General features: G+C 44.2%; 1 protein-coding gene across 13 annotated transcripts in view; it reads right to left on the bottom strand.

Annotated features, from left to right (window-relative positions):
* Positions 1 to 15,237, bottom strand: part of sox6 (SRY-box transcription factor 6) — a 640,702-nt gene that overhangs the window by 228,814 nt on the left and 396,651 nt on the right. For all 13 annotated transcript variants that reach the window (XM_086007882.1, XM_086007877.1, XM_086007883.1 and 10 more), the window contains one exon: positions 9,386 to 9,475. In XM_086007882.1, coding sequence (XP_085864008.1) covers positions 9,386 to 9,475 — 90 coding nt within the window. The remainder of the gene's footprint in view (positions 1 to 9,385; positions 9,476 to 15,237) is intronic.

Genomic DNA, 15,237 nt, shown 5'->3' with positions numbered 1-15,237 from the left:
CTAGGTTCACACATGATAAGTGACCTGTTGGTGAGGAAGTTACAGGAGGGCAGCTAGTTCTCATTGAATCATACCTTAGCATGTCAGTGAAATCAATAAAGGAATAGAAGATGAGAACTGAAGGAGAATGAAAGTAGAAATTCTGCACTGTTTCTTAAATTGGATACCAATTGGGAAAATTCACGGGGAGAAAAATTAAGAAACCATAAATTCCTTCCCCTCCCTCAACTCATCACACATGGCACACCTGCATCTGAGTCAGAGGCTATGGGTTACAGTCCAACTCCAAGTTTGAGCACATTATCCAGACTGGCACTGTAGTGCAATACTGAGGGAGTGCTGCAATGTCAGAGGATCTATCCTATGGATGTGACATTAGGCCAAGTCTGTCCACACTTGCTGAAAAACCCCACACCTGAATACTGGCTACTTGCTTGAGGTATTATAAAGGACCTGTGTAATCATACTCGAGTAAAGGAGTTAGTGCCTTCAGAAGAGGATAAGGTCAAAATAGACAGAGAAATAAAGCCTGGGATAAACATAGCATAAAAGCACAGGAGATAGAGAAATGCAAAATCAGACAGAAACAAAAGCAGAGAAAAAATGATAGAGACAGATCAAATCAAATAGGTGCAATTTGGAAGTCGGTTTTATATATCCATAAAGTTTCTATTCTTGTTTTCCCCATATTTTTTGTTCTATAATGTTTCTTTACTGATACTTTTTTTTCTCCAATTTTCTCTCTGAACCCCACCATTCGAGGGGCTGATTGGCCGATTCCTGTTCCTAGGTTCCTAATTATAATGCCATTTCTGCTACCCCAGTTGAGATCAAATAGCTGCATGGTTGAATAGCTTGCTGATGATGATTGTCTGGGCTCACACATAAAGAATGGCCACTTTGGCAAAAGTAACAGTGGGTTACCAGATCTCATTGAACCATCCCCCAGCAACAGTAAGTGCCTTCAGGAGAGAGCAGAGAAAAATCTGAGGAGAAAAAGATATGCATTCTAATTGTCTTTTTCAATACTCTGCATTGTACACGCTGAAACATTCTGAATTTGTGAGTTAATTTGCTTATACAGTAGCTTGGACTCCCTTGCAGTAGCTTCTCTATTTGTAGTAGTGTGGTTAACTGTAAGTCAATGTATAAGGACTATCAGGTTAAATCAATCATAGTTAATCTATTAATTGCTTGACAATAAGCTCATTGCCTCAGGCATCCCACAAAGTGAAATATTAAATTGAAAGATACAATTATTTAAAAAATCATGAGGTCATTTCAATTAGACTATTTAGTGGTACAGGTATTAAGGAAATATATAAATAGGAATATCTGTACAAATTAATTATATCCAATTTGAAAAGAACAGTCTTAATCTTCAGAATACAATTTCTTATGTCTTGTTTATGTTGGGTCTGTCATTTACACCATGACCATTGAATTTGGTCAGTGTAAATTTTCTTCTCCCTCATTGGTTAAAGGTCTGTATTTTTCTCCTTTCTAATTGGTTATTTTCTACTTTAATTATTCACCATGCAAAGTCTTTCTCACCAATCATATTTCAGTAAAAGAAAGCTTCTGCCAAATCATACTGCAGCAAAAAACTTATCCTGAGGTACAAGCATTCACCCTCCACTATATAAACCTTAAAATTAAATATCATAAACACATAAAAAATAAGCAATTCAGAAAAACAGGGCATAAACTTATCTATTCCACTTCGTAATTGCTCCAGCAATTCCCTCTCCTTCTCCACACATATCCAAGGCACCCACCAGCCTCATTAACATTCTCAACTTTGTGTTTGCATTCTCTCAATACTTCGCAGCCCAATCCTTCCAAGTGAGGCCCAACATTCTGAGCCAAACAACCACACTCTCAATTCCCCATGGGCCTCCACATTGCTGAGCCTTCATCACATTGCATGGACAAGGAGCTTCATTGTACTGTAAGGCTGGACTCGCATGGCCAAAAAGCCAAAGTCAGAGTTCTGGGAGGGGTGTAGGGCTAGAGGAGGTTACAGAGATATGGAAGGGCAGGACATGAGGGGATTTAACCATGAGGATGAGAATTTTAACTTGGAGGGGAACCAATGTAGGTCGGCATGGACAGGGGTTTTGGGTGATTGGGACTTGGTACGGGTTAGGACACAGGCTGTGGATGATGGCAGGCCATCCAGGAAAGCATTAGATTAGTCAAGTTTGAAGGTGACAAAGGCATGGATGAAGTTTTCAGCAGCAGTTTGGCTGAGGCAGTGACAGAGGCAGGTAATGTTATGGAGGGGTAAGTAGGTGGTCTTAGTGATGGAGCGGATATGGGGTCAGAAGCTGAACTCAGTTGAATAGGATGCTGAGGATGGGAACAGCCTGTTTCAACCTGAGACAGTGGCCAGGTAGGAGAATGGAATTGGTGGCAAGGGTACAAAGCTTGTGGGTACAGACTGAAAATGATGGCTTTGGTCTTCTCAATGTTTAACTGAAGGAAATTGCGGCTCATCCACGATGAGATGGCGGTCAAGCAGTCTGACAACAAAGAGGCCGTGTACATGTACACGACATCAACTGCATTGCTCTCATCAACGTCTCTGTTACCTCATCAAAAAACTCAATCAAGTTGGTTAAACACGATTTGCCTTTAACAAATCCGTGCTGGCTTTCCTTAATTAATCCACACTTGTCCAAGTGACTGTTCATTTTGTCCCTGATTATTGTTTCTAAAAGCTTCCCCACTACCGAGGTTAAACCGACCGGCCTGTAGTTGCTGGGTTGATCTTTACACCCTTTTTGAACAAGGGTGTAACATTTCCAATTCTCCAGTCCTCTGGCATCCGGGAAGGCGCCGGGATAGCATCCGGGAAGGCGCCAAACACCTCGAGTCACTTCGCCGGGAGCAAGCGGAAGCCAAACGCAGGCAGCGCAAGGAGCGCACGTCAACCCAAGCACCCCACCCACCCGCCCCTTCAACCACCGTCTGCCCCACCTGTGACAGAGACTGGAGGTCCCGCATTGGACTCATCAGTCACCTGCAAACTCATTTTTATTGTGGAAGCAAGTCATCCTCGGTTCTGAGGGACTGTCTAAGAAGAAGAAGGAGGCACCACCCCTGTTTCTAAGGAGGATTGGAAGATTATGGCAAGCACCTCCGCGATTTCTTCCTTCAATTCCCTCAGCGTCCTAGGATGCATCCCATCCGGTCCTGGTGACTTATATTTTTTAAAGAAAATTCTTAAGGAAATGCTATTTTGGTTGAAATAAATTGAAATTATTCAAACAAAAATATCTCATCTAGCACATGGCTTTGTGACAGTACAATTTACTACATCATATATAGGCCTGTTCCCAGTTTGTCTCCCGTGGTTCCCTTATGCTTTGTTCCCACTAGGAAATTTCGATCCAAAAACAAAAGCAGGAACAAGGAAAGCAGGGTACAAAGCCTTTGTTTTGCTCTAACCTAACGGGGTTCACAGATGCTAAGTCTGGTGATATTGCTGCAATTTTACTGACACTTATTTTCCTTGATTTCTAACCCAAAATAAAGAAAACAAAATCTGTCCTGCATCATTCTCCTGAGTGACGGGTATCAAATCAAACACAACAAAGTTTCAACCTCATCTGAGGTAGTTCACCTGATTCACATCAAAGGAGAAAAAGGGAAGAATTGGGGGAAAAGGTAAACATGAAAGGAAGAATTTATTTTCCAATCTAAAATATATTGTGCTTGATCTTCAACTAGTAAAATGGCTACATTACTTCCGCATCTTAGGGACAAAACTTGCAGAATACATAGAAAGCCCTCTGTAGTGCAAGGTGGCCTGTGGTACATTGCATTGATGCATTGTGCAACTCTGCCCGAGGTCAGTTTACCATCCCTCCACATAGGGTTTAGAGCACAGCGATTTCTCAATTTCAGTCAGATCATCAGGGTTAGGAACTGGGGTGGGGTGGGCAGGGAAGGGAGAAACTGGAAGAAGAGTCAACCTGAGCTGCTTCTATGTATTTTCATGACCAGCTCAATAGTGACAGAGGTTCAAGACCAGATACTTCACACACCCTCTCAGTCAGGGAATGGTTCACATAGAGGGGCCTGAACAGTTGAGAAAATAACTCCTTAAATGTATCTAGAAGAGGCTATCCATCTCACAACTGAGTATATATTGTCTTTGTAGAGTTGAGTGTGGGAGAGACCTAAAGAGACCAACTTTATAAAATCAATTAACCCTTTCCTGCAGAAAAGAGCAAGTACAGACATGATGGGCCAAGTGGCCTCCTTCTGTGCTGTAAACTTCTATAATTTGATGTTTGTAAACTTCTCTGATAGTGGCAACGTTTTTGTAAAAAGTTACAATTTAAAAAAATCAAGACACTGTATTGTGTTCCAAGCCCCATACAGCTTAAATGAGGCTGGCAAGAAAATTATCTGAGGGACCATTAAAACAAAGCGGAGTATGAAATTTCTATCTCACACCATAAAAGATAAATCCTCTGAGGTGCTGACATGCTATTGACCCATGAGGTTGATCTTGACCTCCGTGACCCATTGCCAAACGCTGTGCCATAAACCACAACTCACATTTATTTCAGGAGATATTACCCATCATGACAGTCTAGGTCTCTGGATAGTTCTCATTCAATGCTATAAAATTCAGCGCTGGATGATAATACTGTATTTGCAAATAACACTGATGGAAAAACAGTTCAGTCTTCCCTTCATTCTACAATCCACAGGTTTTCAAAACCCAAGCTTGATATCGATTTCCCACAATTTCTTGATTTACATCACCTTCTGTCCTGTTCGTTTCAACCTTGGTGGTATCCTGCCCTATGGATCCTGGCCCTTCAACCTATACTTCACATTTTAAAAAATCTTGTGCTTTGAAAGCTGCAGACACAATGGAATCATTTACAGACAACGAAGATCAAAGAAGCAAAATGACATTGAAAACTCTGCTCACTAAATGCAGCTCCTGCACTATGGAACACATTTCAAGAAAATGTGGAATTCCATTTGCAGCTTGTGACTGAATGGCATAATATCTCTTTGTAGTGCAGTGGCAGTGAAATTCTGATTGCTTATTTGCCATTGTTTAGTCCAGAAACTGTGGTTCCAGTCATAAAGCACTTAAATTCCTGTCCATACAGCGATTGACTTATATTTTTATACATGTATACATATATTTTTTTAACGGTATCTATTACATTAAAAACCTATAAATACAGATTTTTTTCCATTGGAGATTAAATAATTGGAGATGTAAAATAGGCCATCGACTCGCTATCACCCATTTTGCACTATTGCACAAAGTCAGGATTTACCTCACTCACTTGTAGTATTCACTTTTCAAACCCTGGATTCTGGTTGGGTGAACTATCTTTTTTTTCACTGCACTCCACCTATGCTGCTTACAATCCACGACACATACAGTTACATTCTACACTTTACGTGAGGATCCCTGTTAAACACTCCTGACAAGCAAATAAAATGTTGCGCTGAACAGGTTGTTCGCTTACAGAAGCCGAGTGTGTTTTATTGTTTGTTGTCTAGCTCTCTTTCTCTCTCCCTGCACAGCACATCAGGAAGAATTCTGCTATCTGTGGAGACAGCAGGGTATTAATGCTGTCTTGCTGGCATGCTGCCCGGGGATGCTCCTTCTCACAGTGGCACTGCCACAGAGTACGAACCTTGGGCAGTTCTAGAGGGAGAGCGAGCTCATGTTATCTTCCACTAGCACAGCCTCTTTCCTCCAAAGTAAACAACTCCCACTAACAGCTATGCAAAGTGCCATTGCTCACAAAGGTTCCAAGAGGCCTGGGAATTATGACAAACCCCTATTCAGAGCTCATTCAATTTTGCTTACAGCTATATTCCAGTCTAATTAAAACCTTTTAATAAACACATCTCCTGAACTGTTCTCCCAGTTGATTATCATTCTGGTGTCACTGGACTTTATAAAGGAAAAGGTCAAAAACGTTTTTTTTTAAATGAATTAATTCAGGAAGGTCACTGGTCTTGGAAAATTATCTTGGATTCCTGCGTCTGATTTGTCCAATTTTAGCATGGTATTATTCCTCAAAGGGCTGACAACTTCAAGCATTAGAAGTTCCAATTCTATTTACATCACTATGAGATATGCTGTGGCTTTATTCTCCCTCAGTATCTATATTAAAGCTCAGGGAAAAAGCATTGTACTAAACATATACTTGCAGTTCCAAGACATAATTCTGCCTTTGAGCTACTTCACCAGTGCTATCCCCTGATGCTCATTGTATAATGTTTGTTTACTGTTCACTGGCTTTGTTTCTGCTTACTGCAGTGAGGCTTGACAAAATTGTCCCTGATCTTAGACTACGGGCCCATGCTCTTTTTATAAAGTAGCCTCACTTATGTTAAGGACTGTGCCTTGTGCAACGCCAAATGGTCTTCTTAATAATAAGCATTAACACAGGTGAAATCACTTTATAGACCATATTGAGCAGTTGTGTGCATGCTATAGAGCATCTTCAGCCAGAAGTGCCGAGTGGATGATTCATCTCGGCCTCCTCCTGAGGTCCCCAGCATCACAGATGCCAGTCTTCAGCCCATTCAATTCACTCCACGTGATGTCAAGAAACGGCTGAAGACACTGGATACTGCAAAGGCTATGGGCCCTGACAACATTCCGGCAATAGTACTGAAGACTTTTGCTCCAGAACTAGCTGCGCCCCTAGCCAAGCTGTTCCAGTACAGCTACAACACTGGCATCTACCCGGCAATGTGGAAAATTGCCCAAGTATGTCCTGTCTACAAAAAGCAGGACAAATCCGACCCGGCCAATTACTGTCCCATCAGTCTACTCTCAATCATCAGCAAAGTGATGGAAGGTGTCGTCGACAGTGCTATCAAGTGGCACTTACTCAGCAATAACCTGCTAACTGACGCCCAGTTTGGGTTCCGCCAGGGCCACTCAGCTCCTGACCTCATTACAGCCTTGGTCCAAACATGGACAAAAGAGCTGAACTCAAGAGTGAGGTGAGAGTGACTGCCCTTGACATCAATGCAGCATTTGATCGAGTGTGGCATCAAGGAGCCCTAGCAAAACTGAAGTCAATGGGAATCAAGGGGGAAACTCTCCATTGGCTGGAATCATACCTAGCACAAAGGAAGTTGGCTGTGGTTGTTGAAGGTCATTCATCTCAATCACATGACATCACTGCAGGAGTTCCTCAGGGCAGTGTCCTAGGCCCAACCATCTTCAACTGTTTCATCAATGACCTTCCCTCCATCATAAGGTCAGAAGTGGGGATGTTCGCTGATGATTGCACACTGTTCAGCACCATTCGCAACTCGTCAGATACTGACGCAGTCCGTGTCCATATGCAGCAAGACCTGGACAACATTCAGACTTGGGCTGACAAGTGGCAAGTAACATTCGCACCACACAAGTGCCAGGCAATTACCATCTCCAACAAGCGAGACTCTAACCATCTCCCCTTGTCATTCAATGGCATTACCATCGCTGAATCCCCCACTATCAACATCCTGGGGGTTACCATTGATCAGAAACTGAACTGGACCAGCCATATAAATACTGTGGCTACAAGAGCAGGCCAGAGGCTGGGAATTCTGCGGCGAGTGTCTCACCTCCTGACTCCCCAAAGCCTTTCCACCATCTACAAGGCACAAGTCAGGAGTGTGATGGAATACTCTCCACTTGCCTGGATGAGTGCAGCTCCAACAACACTCAAGAAGCTCGACACCATTCAGTATAAAGCAGCCCGCTTGATTGGCACTCCATCCACCACCTTCAACATTCACTCCCTCCACCACTGGCGCACTGTGGCTGCAGTGTGTACCATCTACAAGATGCACTGCAGCAACTCGCCAAAGCTCCTTCAACAGCACCTTCCAAACCCGCGACCTCTACCACTTAGAAGGACAAGGGCAGCAGACGCATGGGAACATCACCACCTACAAGTTCCCCTCCAAGCCACACACCATCCTGACTTGGACCTGTATTGCCGTTCCTTCACTGTCGCTGGGCCAAAATCCTGGAACTCCCTTCCTAACAGCATTGTGGGTGTACCTACACCATATGGACTGCAGTGGTTCAAGAAGGCGGCTCACCACCATCTTCTCAAGGGCAATTAGGGATGGGCACTAAATGCAGGCCTAGCCAGCCAGCGATGCCCACATCCCATCAATGAATAAAAAAAAAATTAAGAACATTCACCATTTAGACTCGAGGCATGATTTTAACCCGGCCCGTCAACAGAAACCGACCAGGCAGGCGGCAGTTAAAACCAGCCGGGAGACTTGCTCATCGACACCCTGCTCCGATCCCACATCCTGGGATTTTAACCTGCTCTTTAACCTGATCTGCATATTTAAAGAAGGACTCCACCTGAAAGCACTGGAGTCCTCCTTTAAATATGCAGATCAGCCTCCGATGATATCATCAGGGTCCGACTGCTATTTTATCTGCCCTGAGTGTGGAAGCCATTGTGGCTTTCCTGCCAGGTAAAGACAGTGGGAAGAGGAGCCGAGGCAAGAAGAGATTTTTTTTTACATTCCTGTGGGACAGGAGAAGCTGGGGCCGCACGAGGAAAGTTTAGGCCTCCCTTGCTCTGGGCTCCCATCTTAACAAAAATCCGTTCCCACACTGGGGACCATTCCTTCGGTCCTTGCTGATGGCCTCTTGCTGCCTGAAAATCCAACCCCTCTGCCCCCCCCCTGCTGGCCAGCTGCTGTTTCCCGCCAGTTTCAGGTGGGCAACTGACATGCAGATGAGGCCCAGGCATTAAAAACACACTAGCCTCACAGTGCCCAAGTTAGAGGGATTTTGCGTTCACCTCGGTTCCCTCCCGTCCAATTCCCACTCCACATTAAAATCGAGCATTTAGACACTGAGATAAAATTAATATGGAATGTGTCTAGGACATCAAAAGTCTGAAAAGTTTTGCTCTATTATAATAATGGATGCATGGTATATACAGTTTGAATATTCACTGCATAATTGGCCAATGCAACAGGCTGGTGAGTTACAGTCAGTACCACATGAGGTACTCTGAGTGGGTCAACCCAAATGGTAAAAGATCATCTACTCAGGTGGAGTCACAGTGAAACTCTTCCATTCAAATTCATAGTAGATGTAAAAAAAGTGGTTTAACTACATACAAACACGAGTGCCATTGTCTAAGGCATTGAACGAAAGAAGTGAAGTCCTTCCCTACAGACAATGTACAACCATTTCTATGAGGAGTTTCTAGTCTCATCCCTCTACTTACTATGGAATTAGGTTAATTACATATCTAGTAACTGGTTGTTCCCTTTTTTGTTTTGGAATGTTTTCCTCAAAATACAATAGATTCTCCTAAGAATCAAGCAACAATTCAAAATGGTGACATACCTTTGATTTCACCAAGTATCTCCCCTGTATTGAGCCCAGCCATCTTCTCCTTCCAGTCCTTAGAGAGAAACTTCTCGACACAGGATGATTCTGTGGAGAAAAAAAATAACACATTATGAAGAAGGAACAATACTGCTGCCTAGTGAAAATATGTTGATCCCTTTACAGAATATGCATTACATTTGATCGACATCTGAATTAATGAATAGCTCACATATTGTGCTAACATAATGAACATTTATCACCACTTGGTTACTAAACAGTAACTCCCCAAATTCCATTAATAATTGCCGAGACTTTCATTCCATTTGGCCACGTGTAAACCATGAGTTCATGGGCCCAGAACACAAAGCAGCCTTCAGTTTGCACTAAATTGACAGTTACATGATAGTTAGTGTGAGAAACAGAACATGTCTGAGGTTGGCCTGAAGCACAGTGTTTGGGGCAGAGTGGAGCAGTTTTACTTGATCCTGACATTGGGAGCCCAAATAGAAAATGTTCTGCTTCCCAGCACCAACAACCTTCACCTCAACAAGCACACAAAAATTGCCTCTTCTTGCTGTAGTGTTTGATGGTTTAATCATGGAACGGTCCAAAGTGAGACAAGTTATTCACAATACTTGGTTACAAAACACTCTCCTATGTGCTGCTAGTTGGAGCAGTATTCTTCTACAAATTAAATCCCACATGGGCTTTTCCGCCCCCCCCCCCGCCATTCATCATCACTTTCTACTTCCTACGCCAAGTCAGTTTTCAATCCAGCCAGTTAATTTGCAATTAATTCTATGAGCCTTGATCAGTTTTGGAAGCTTTGTGTGTAGAACTTCATCAAAATGCCTTCTGAAAATCCAAGTAAACTGCACCTACTCATTTAGTTACCTGCTCGAAGAATTCCAGTGAATTTGTGAGGCATAAACTATTGCCTCTAAATCCATGATGACTATTCCTTATGGCTCCTTTATTCTTTACGTGAACATTGATAGCATCTCATAAAATGCTCTCAACCATTTTTCCCATTATGGATGTTAAGTGAACTTGTCCGTAATTCCCCGATTCATCTCTTGCTTTTTTCTTTATATTGGGAATAACATTTACTATTTCCCATATATATGGAGCTCACAAAAACATTACCCAGAACCTCACTTGTTTCCTTAAGGATTCTGGAGCGTATCCCATCTGCTCCAGGTGCCTTGTACGCATTTAATTCTTCAAGTTTCTTTATTACACATGCTTTACTAATATCTACATATGTTACAGATTGCTGAGCCAAAATAACTGAATCTGAAATTTGGCCACAGCCTTCATTTGTGAAAATGGACATGAAGAATTAATTTAACACATCAGCCATTTCCTGATCGCCCATAGTATTTCTAACCTATGTATCCCTTAAAGGCCCTATCTGCTCTTTCTCACTCCGTTTACATCTTATAGGGCCATAAAATGACTGTGGATTCCTCTTGTTGCTATCTATAGCTTTCATTCTGACTCTCCATTTACCTATTCCAATATTCATTTTAATTAGCCTCAAATGACGTGGCATCAATCCACACTACTCTGCGTTCTGGTAACCTCTGCTGTCCCAGCCTCTTTTCTTCTGCTGAAGCAACTGGTGCTGGGGTATAGGTCCACAGATATCAGCCGCCTTTCAGCATCTCATTTGAGTAGCAAATCTTCATGCGCGAGCCCAGTTGGTGAGTATCAGCAGACTATTCGACTGTGAAGGGCATCACAGCTGAGTCTGATCCTGTCCTGACCCAACATCCACACATGCACACACTTCCTTGCAGGATAAAGATTAGCAGCAGGAACTCTTGGCTGATTTTCCCATCTCCCGCCCACTTATAATGCCCCAACTCCCACCCCAGCTAAGTGTTTCCCATATTTTCTAAAATACTTGGCCTTTAGGTTGTTCTTGACCTCCTCAGTGTGCTATAATAATCTGGACCTTGTTATTTTTCTTGTAGGGATATACTTGCTTTCTTTCTTCAAGGAACTCTTGCAAAAATAAAATAAATTTTTCTTCTGTTATTTTGCTTCCTAGTTTAACTTCCCCTTTAATCCTCCCTATTTCTCATTCTCTTTGTCAGTTTGCAAGGCACAATCAAGCGTTTGTTGGCTCACCACTCATTTGTCGCAGATGAGGTTTTTTTCTCATTTTAATGAGGATTAGCGGGTTTTCATCACGGAACTGTCCAACTGCGAATCAAAGGTAACTTTGCACCTCTTCAAGATCCACAGTTATCTTGTAGGCCCAGTACAGTATTTCTCTGTTAGGTTGTTATTATTCCACATAGGTTTATTCTATGATTCTATGTTTGAGAGTCTTTATTTTAGTACAATAGTCATTATTATTAGAAAGTTAAAACCTTGGTTTATTATGTAACAGATCTGAATAGATTCTGGAGTAACCCATTCACTCAATTAATCCAAAGTGACAGCCACACTTTGGAACCAGAATAGTTCCAGAAGCTTGGAGCATTTGGAAAATATGTTGAGGAAGTTAAGCCTTTAACCTTTCTGAAGGGCAGGAAAACAGATATTAAAATCAGCATTTCTGGTGTGTGAGGAAGTTTGCATTTGCTTTTGTTTTGTTTTTCCTTTTTGAAGTTTGTTTCATTTTTTTGATGCAGTGTCTTTAGCAAATAACAATAAATATCAGCATGGATGATACATATATTAAAAAAAACTGAATCTTGGAATCCACTGCTTTACATCTTTTAAAAATGTTTACAAACGAACAATCATCTTTTCTCATCCCAACCCAAACACACCCCACCCCTCCCCACCCCCAATTTGGTCTCCGGAAACATTGATCCTTGATGGGTACGAGTTTATCCAGTACTGGCACCCTTCCAGGACTTCGCCAAAATGACCATTAAACATACGCAAAGCTGGACAGTGAATGTCAGCAGGCTAGTCAACCTGTGATGAGTTTGAACTCAACGGGGTCAATTTTAACTCAGGTGCGGGCAATTGTCGGGTTCCCCGAATTTCGTGATTCCCACACGAATCTAAATGGATGTGTGAGATTGGTGCAATTTTAACTCAATTGGCCAATTGATTTCCAATGTGTGGGAAGCCATTGCAAATGGGTTTTTCATGACTGCAAGTCCCCTCCGATGGTGTCATCATTGCTGCTGCATTTAAGGTCCACAGCAAGCCTTGCTTCCTCTGCAGGCTTCCAAGCTTTCCCCTTATGATGGCACAGGAGCCTGCAGGAACAATGGCCAGCGGGAGGGCAAGAGCTGCGCCTAAATTTGATGAGGCATCACTGCAGGCATTGTTGGATGGGGCTAGGGCCCACAGGGAGGTCCTGTTCCCTTCTTCAGGGAGGAAGAGGCCTCCCAGTCAGACCAAGGCTGTGTGGCTACAGGTGGTTGAGGAAGTCAACTCCTTGGGGCTCACACGGCACACCTGGATGCAGTGCAGGAAAAGATTCCATGACCTTCATCGCACTGGAAAAGTAAGTATGAAGTTTCCATCACCCTCAATCTGATCCCCATTGCCTTTCCTCACCAGCACGCAGCTTTAGCAATCTCTTCCTCCACATCCCACTTGACACTCACATCCATGCACCCTCAGCCATTCCCTCTCTCTCTATGCTCACATTCACCTAACTATTTGACCATACAGCCCTCACACTCCCTCTCATTCTGATGCTTTGAACACAACTGACAACACACAGGGAGGGCCCTTGGTCTTGCAACCTCACTCCATCTTTGTCTCCTTCTAAGTATCTATGCTATGCAATCTCTACATTCACTCCTTCATTCTCACTCAACCTCCACTTGTCTCCCTCATTGCAGGAGAAGAGAGCTCACAACAGGAGAGCGCGAGCCAGGACAGGAGGAGGGCCACCCTCATTAGCCCAGCTCACCCCCTGGGAGGAATCTGTCCTGGAGATTGTCGGAGCTGATACAGATGCGGATGTTGGGGAAGGACAGACAGGTGCATCACCGCAAGCTGGTGACAGAATAGTCTTCCATTTCTCTCATTGACATTGCATGAGTCGCTGATAATGATTCTGAAGCTACATCATATGGACTTATGATCATCTGCAAAATGCAATGTGCGCGTAACCTTGGCATCACATCTCTAACTTTTTCCTTGACTCCCCCACAGGACCATCGAGAGCCCCCGTCCCCACTGTGCAGGAGGAAGAGCCTGAGATTCCAGACTCCTCAGAGGAATCTGCAACCTCTGAGGGCGCAGCGTCAGCAGAAATAAGCGCACCCAGCACCAGCGCAGACACTTACACCTCGGGGGGGACCTTCAGGACATAGAGTAGTGTTGTCACCTGGTGTATCACAGCTCACAAGTGAGCATCAGCAGAATGTGGAGACAGGGACAGCAGTGGAGAGTCCTCGTTGGAGGGCGGAGCACTCTGCCAGCTCGGCTCAGCTGCATGTCGACCCTTTGCCTCTGGGTCCATCCATAAGATCAGAGGTGATGGAATTCCATGCACAGATGCAGGAGTCTCTAGCAGGTTTTGTCTCCAGGGTTGCTGCGAGTGTGGAGCAAATGGAGGAGTCCATAGCGAACATGAGCAGAGCCTTTGTGGAGTCAGTGGCGCATGAACGCATCAACATGGAAAGGATGGCTACCTACGTGGAAATGATTGCTGCCTCCGTGGTAAGGCTGGCTACGGTAGAGGAGAGGAGGGCTACGGCCATGGAGGAGGTTAGTTGCCAGGGTATGGAAAACATGGTGAGTGTTCAGAATAGAATGACATCTCTTGAGGAGCGATGGGCATCTATTGTACAGAGAAACCAGACCTTCATGGAAGTCCTTCTGAGTAGGACTGCCATTGCAGATACGGGTCCCCATGGCCCCCCTGATGTGTAGCAAGGTGCTCTCAAGCCACTTGCTGGCACGGAGGGGGAGCTGACCCATGAGAGGGAAGTTGGTGGCAGGCCTCAAGGAAGTGGGGGTTCCTCTCCAAGCGCTCACACTTCCATGCCACTGCAAAGCCCTCGGTCAGAGCCCCGCCGGAGTCCACACCCAAGTGAGATAGATATCTCAACCCCTGCACAGCTGCAGGAGCAGCAGACTGCTGACGAGCCCTCACAGGCTCGCCACCCCAGAGGACGCCCGCCAAAGGTGTCGAGACAGGAGCAGCAGGAAAGTGAGCAAGGGGCCTCCACATCTGCTGAAGCCACAGAGGAACCACTACGTAGGAGCACGCGTAAGAGGAAAATAAAGCACAAGTAGTCACAAGGGTAGTCACTTGGGTGAAATGTTGTGTATATTGTAAAAATGCCATCAGTTGGTTCTTGTGCATAAAAATTCTGATGGCAACTGTTGCAGTTCTGGCGTGTGTCATTTCGCGAATGGGGCTTTCACATTGAGGGCTTAGGATTACTTGCAGTTGTCAGGATGCTGGTCAAATAGCTAGGAATCCGCAGGGTTTGGCCATTGTCGATGCTCTGGTAAGAAGCTGTGAGGCAAAAGAGTTTGATTTACTAGGCTAAGCAAATCTGGCCAGGATGAGTGCGTTCCTTGCATCCCGGCCAGCAATGTTCTTGCGTAATGCTGCCGCTGGTTGATGGACCTCTGCAGGATGCTCGTTTTTGCCCTCCTCCTCCTCCTCCTCCTCCTCATTATCATCTGAGGAGAGTATGTGAGGAGCCACTTGGTCCTCAGTGTAGTGTCCGTGTGTAGATAAAGACACTGAAGACAGGAGTTGGTTCATAGGTATTTACTAAGCAAGTCTGGGGGGGGTTTCTAAAGGATATACACAATACACAGGCTTATATAGCCCAAGTGGCAATTACCGGCATTACGCACACCTGGGGCTCTTAAAGGCACATACACCATAATTGCTCTTAAAGGCACACACACCACAATTCCTC

This window comes from Somniosus microcephalus, chromosome 15 (assembly GCF_052327205.1).
Source record: "Somniosus microcephalus isolate GS21.2 chromosome 15, FLI_Smic_1.0, whole genome shotgun sequence".
NCBI classification, from domain to species: domain Eukaryota; kingdom Metazoa; phylum Chordata; class Chondrichthyes; order Squaliformes; family Somniosidae; genus Somniosus; species Somniosus microcephalus.
Note: the sequence above shows the minus strand (reverse complement) of the source record. Positions and strands in the feature narration are given on the sequence as shown.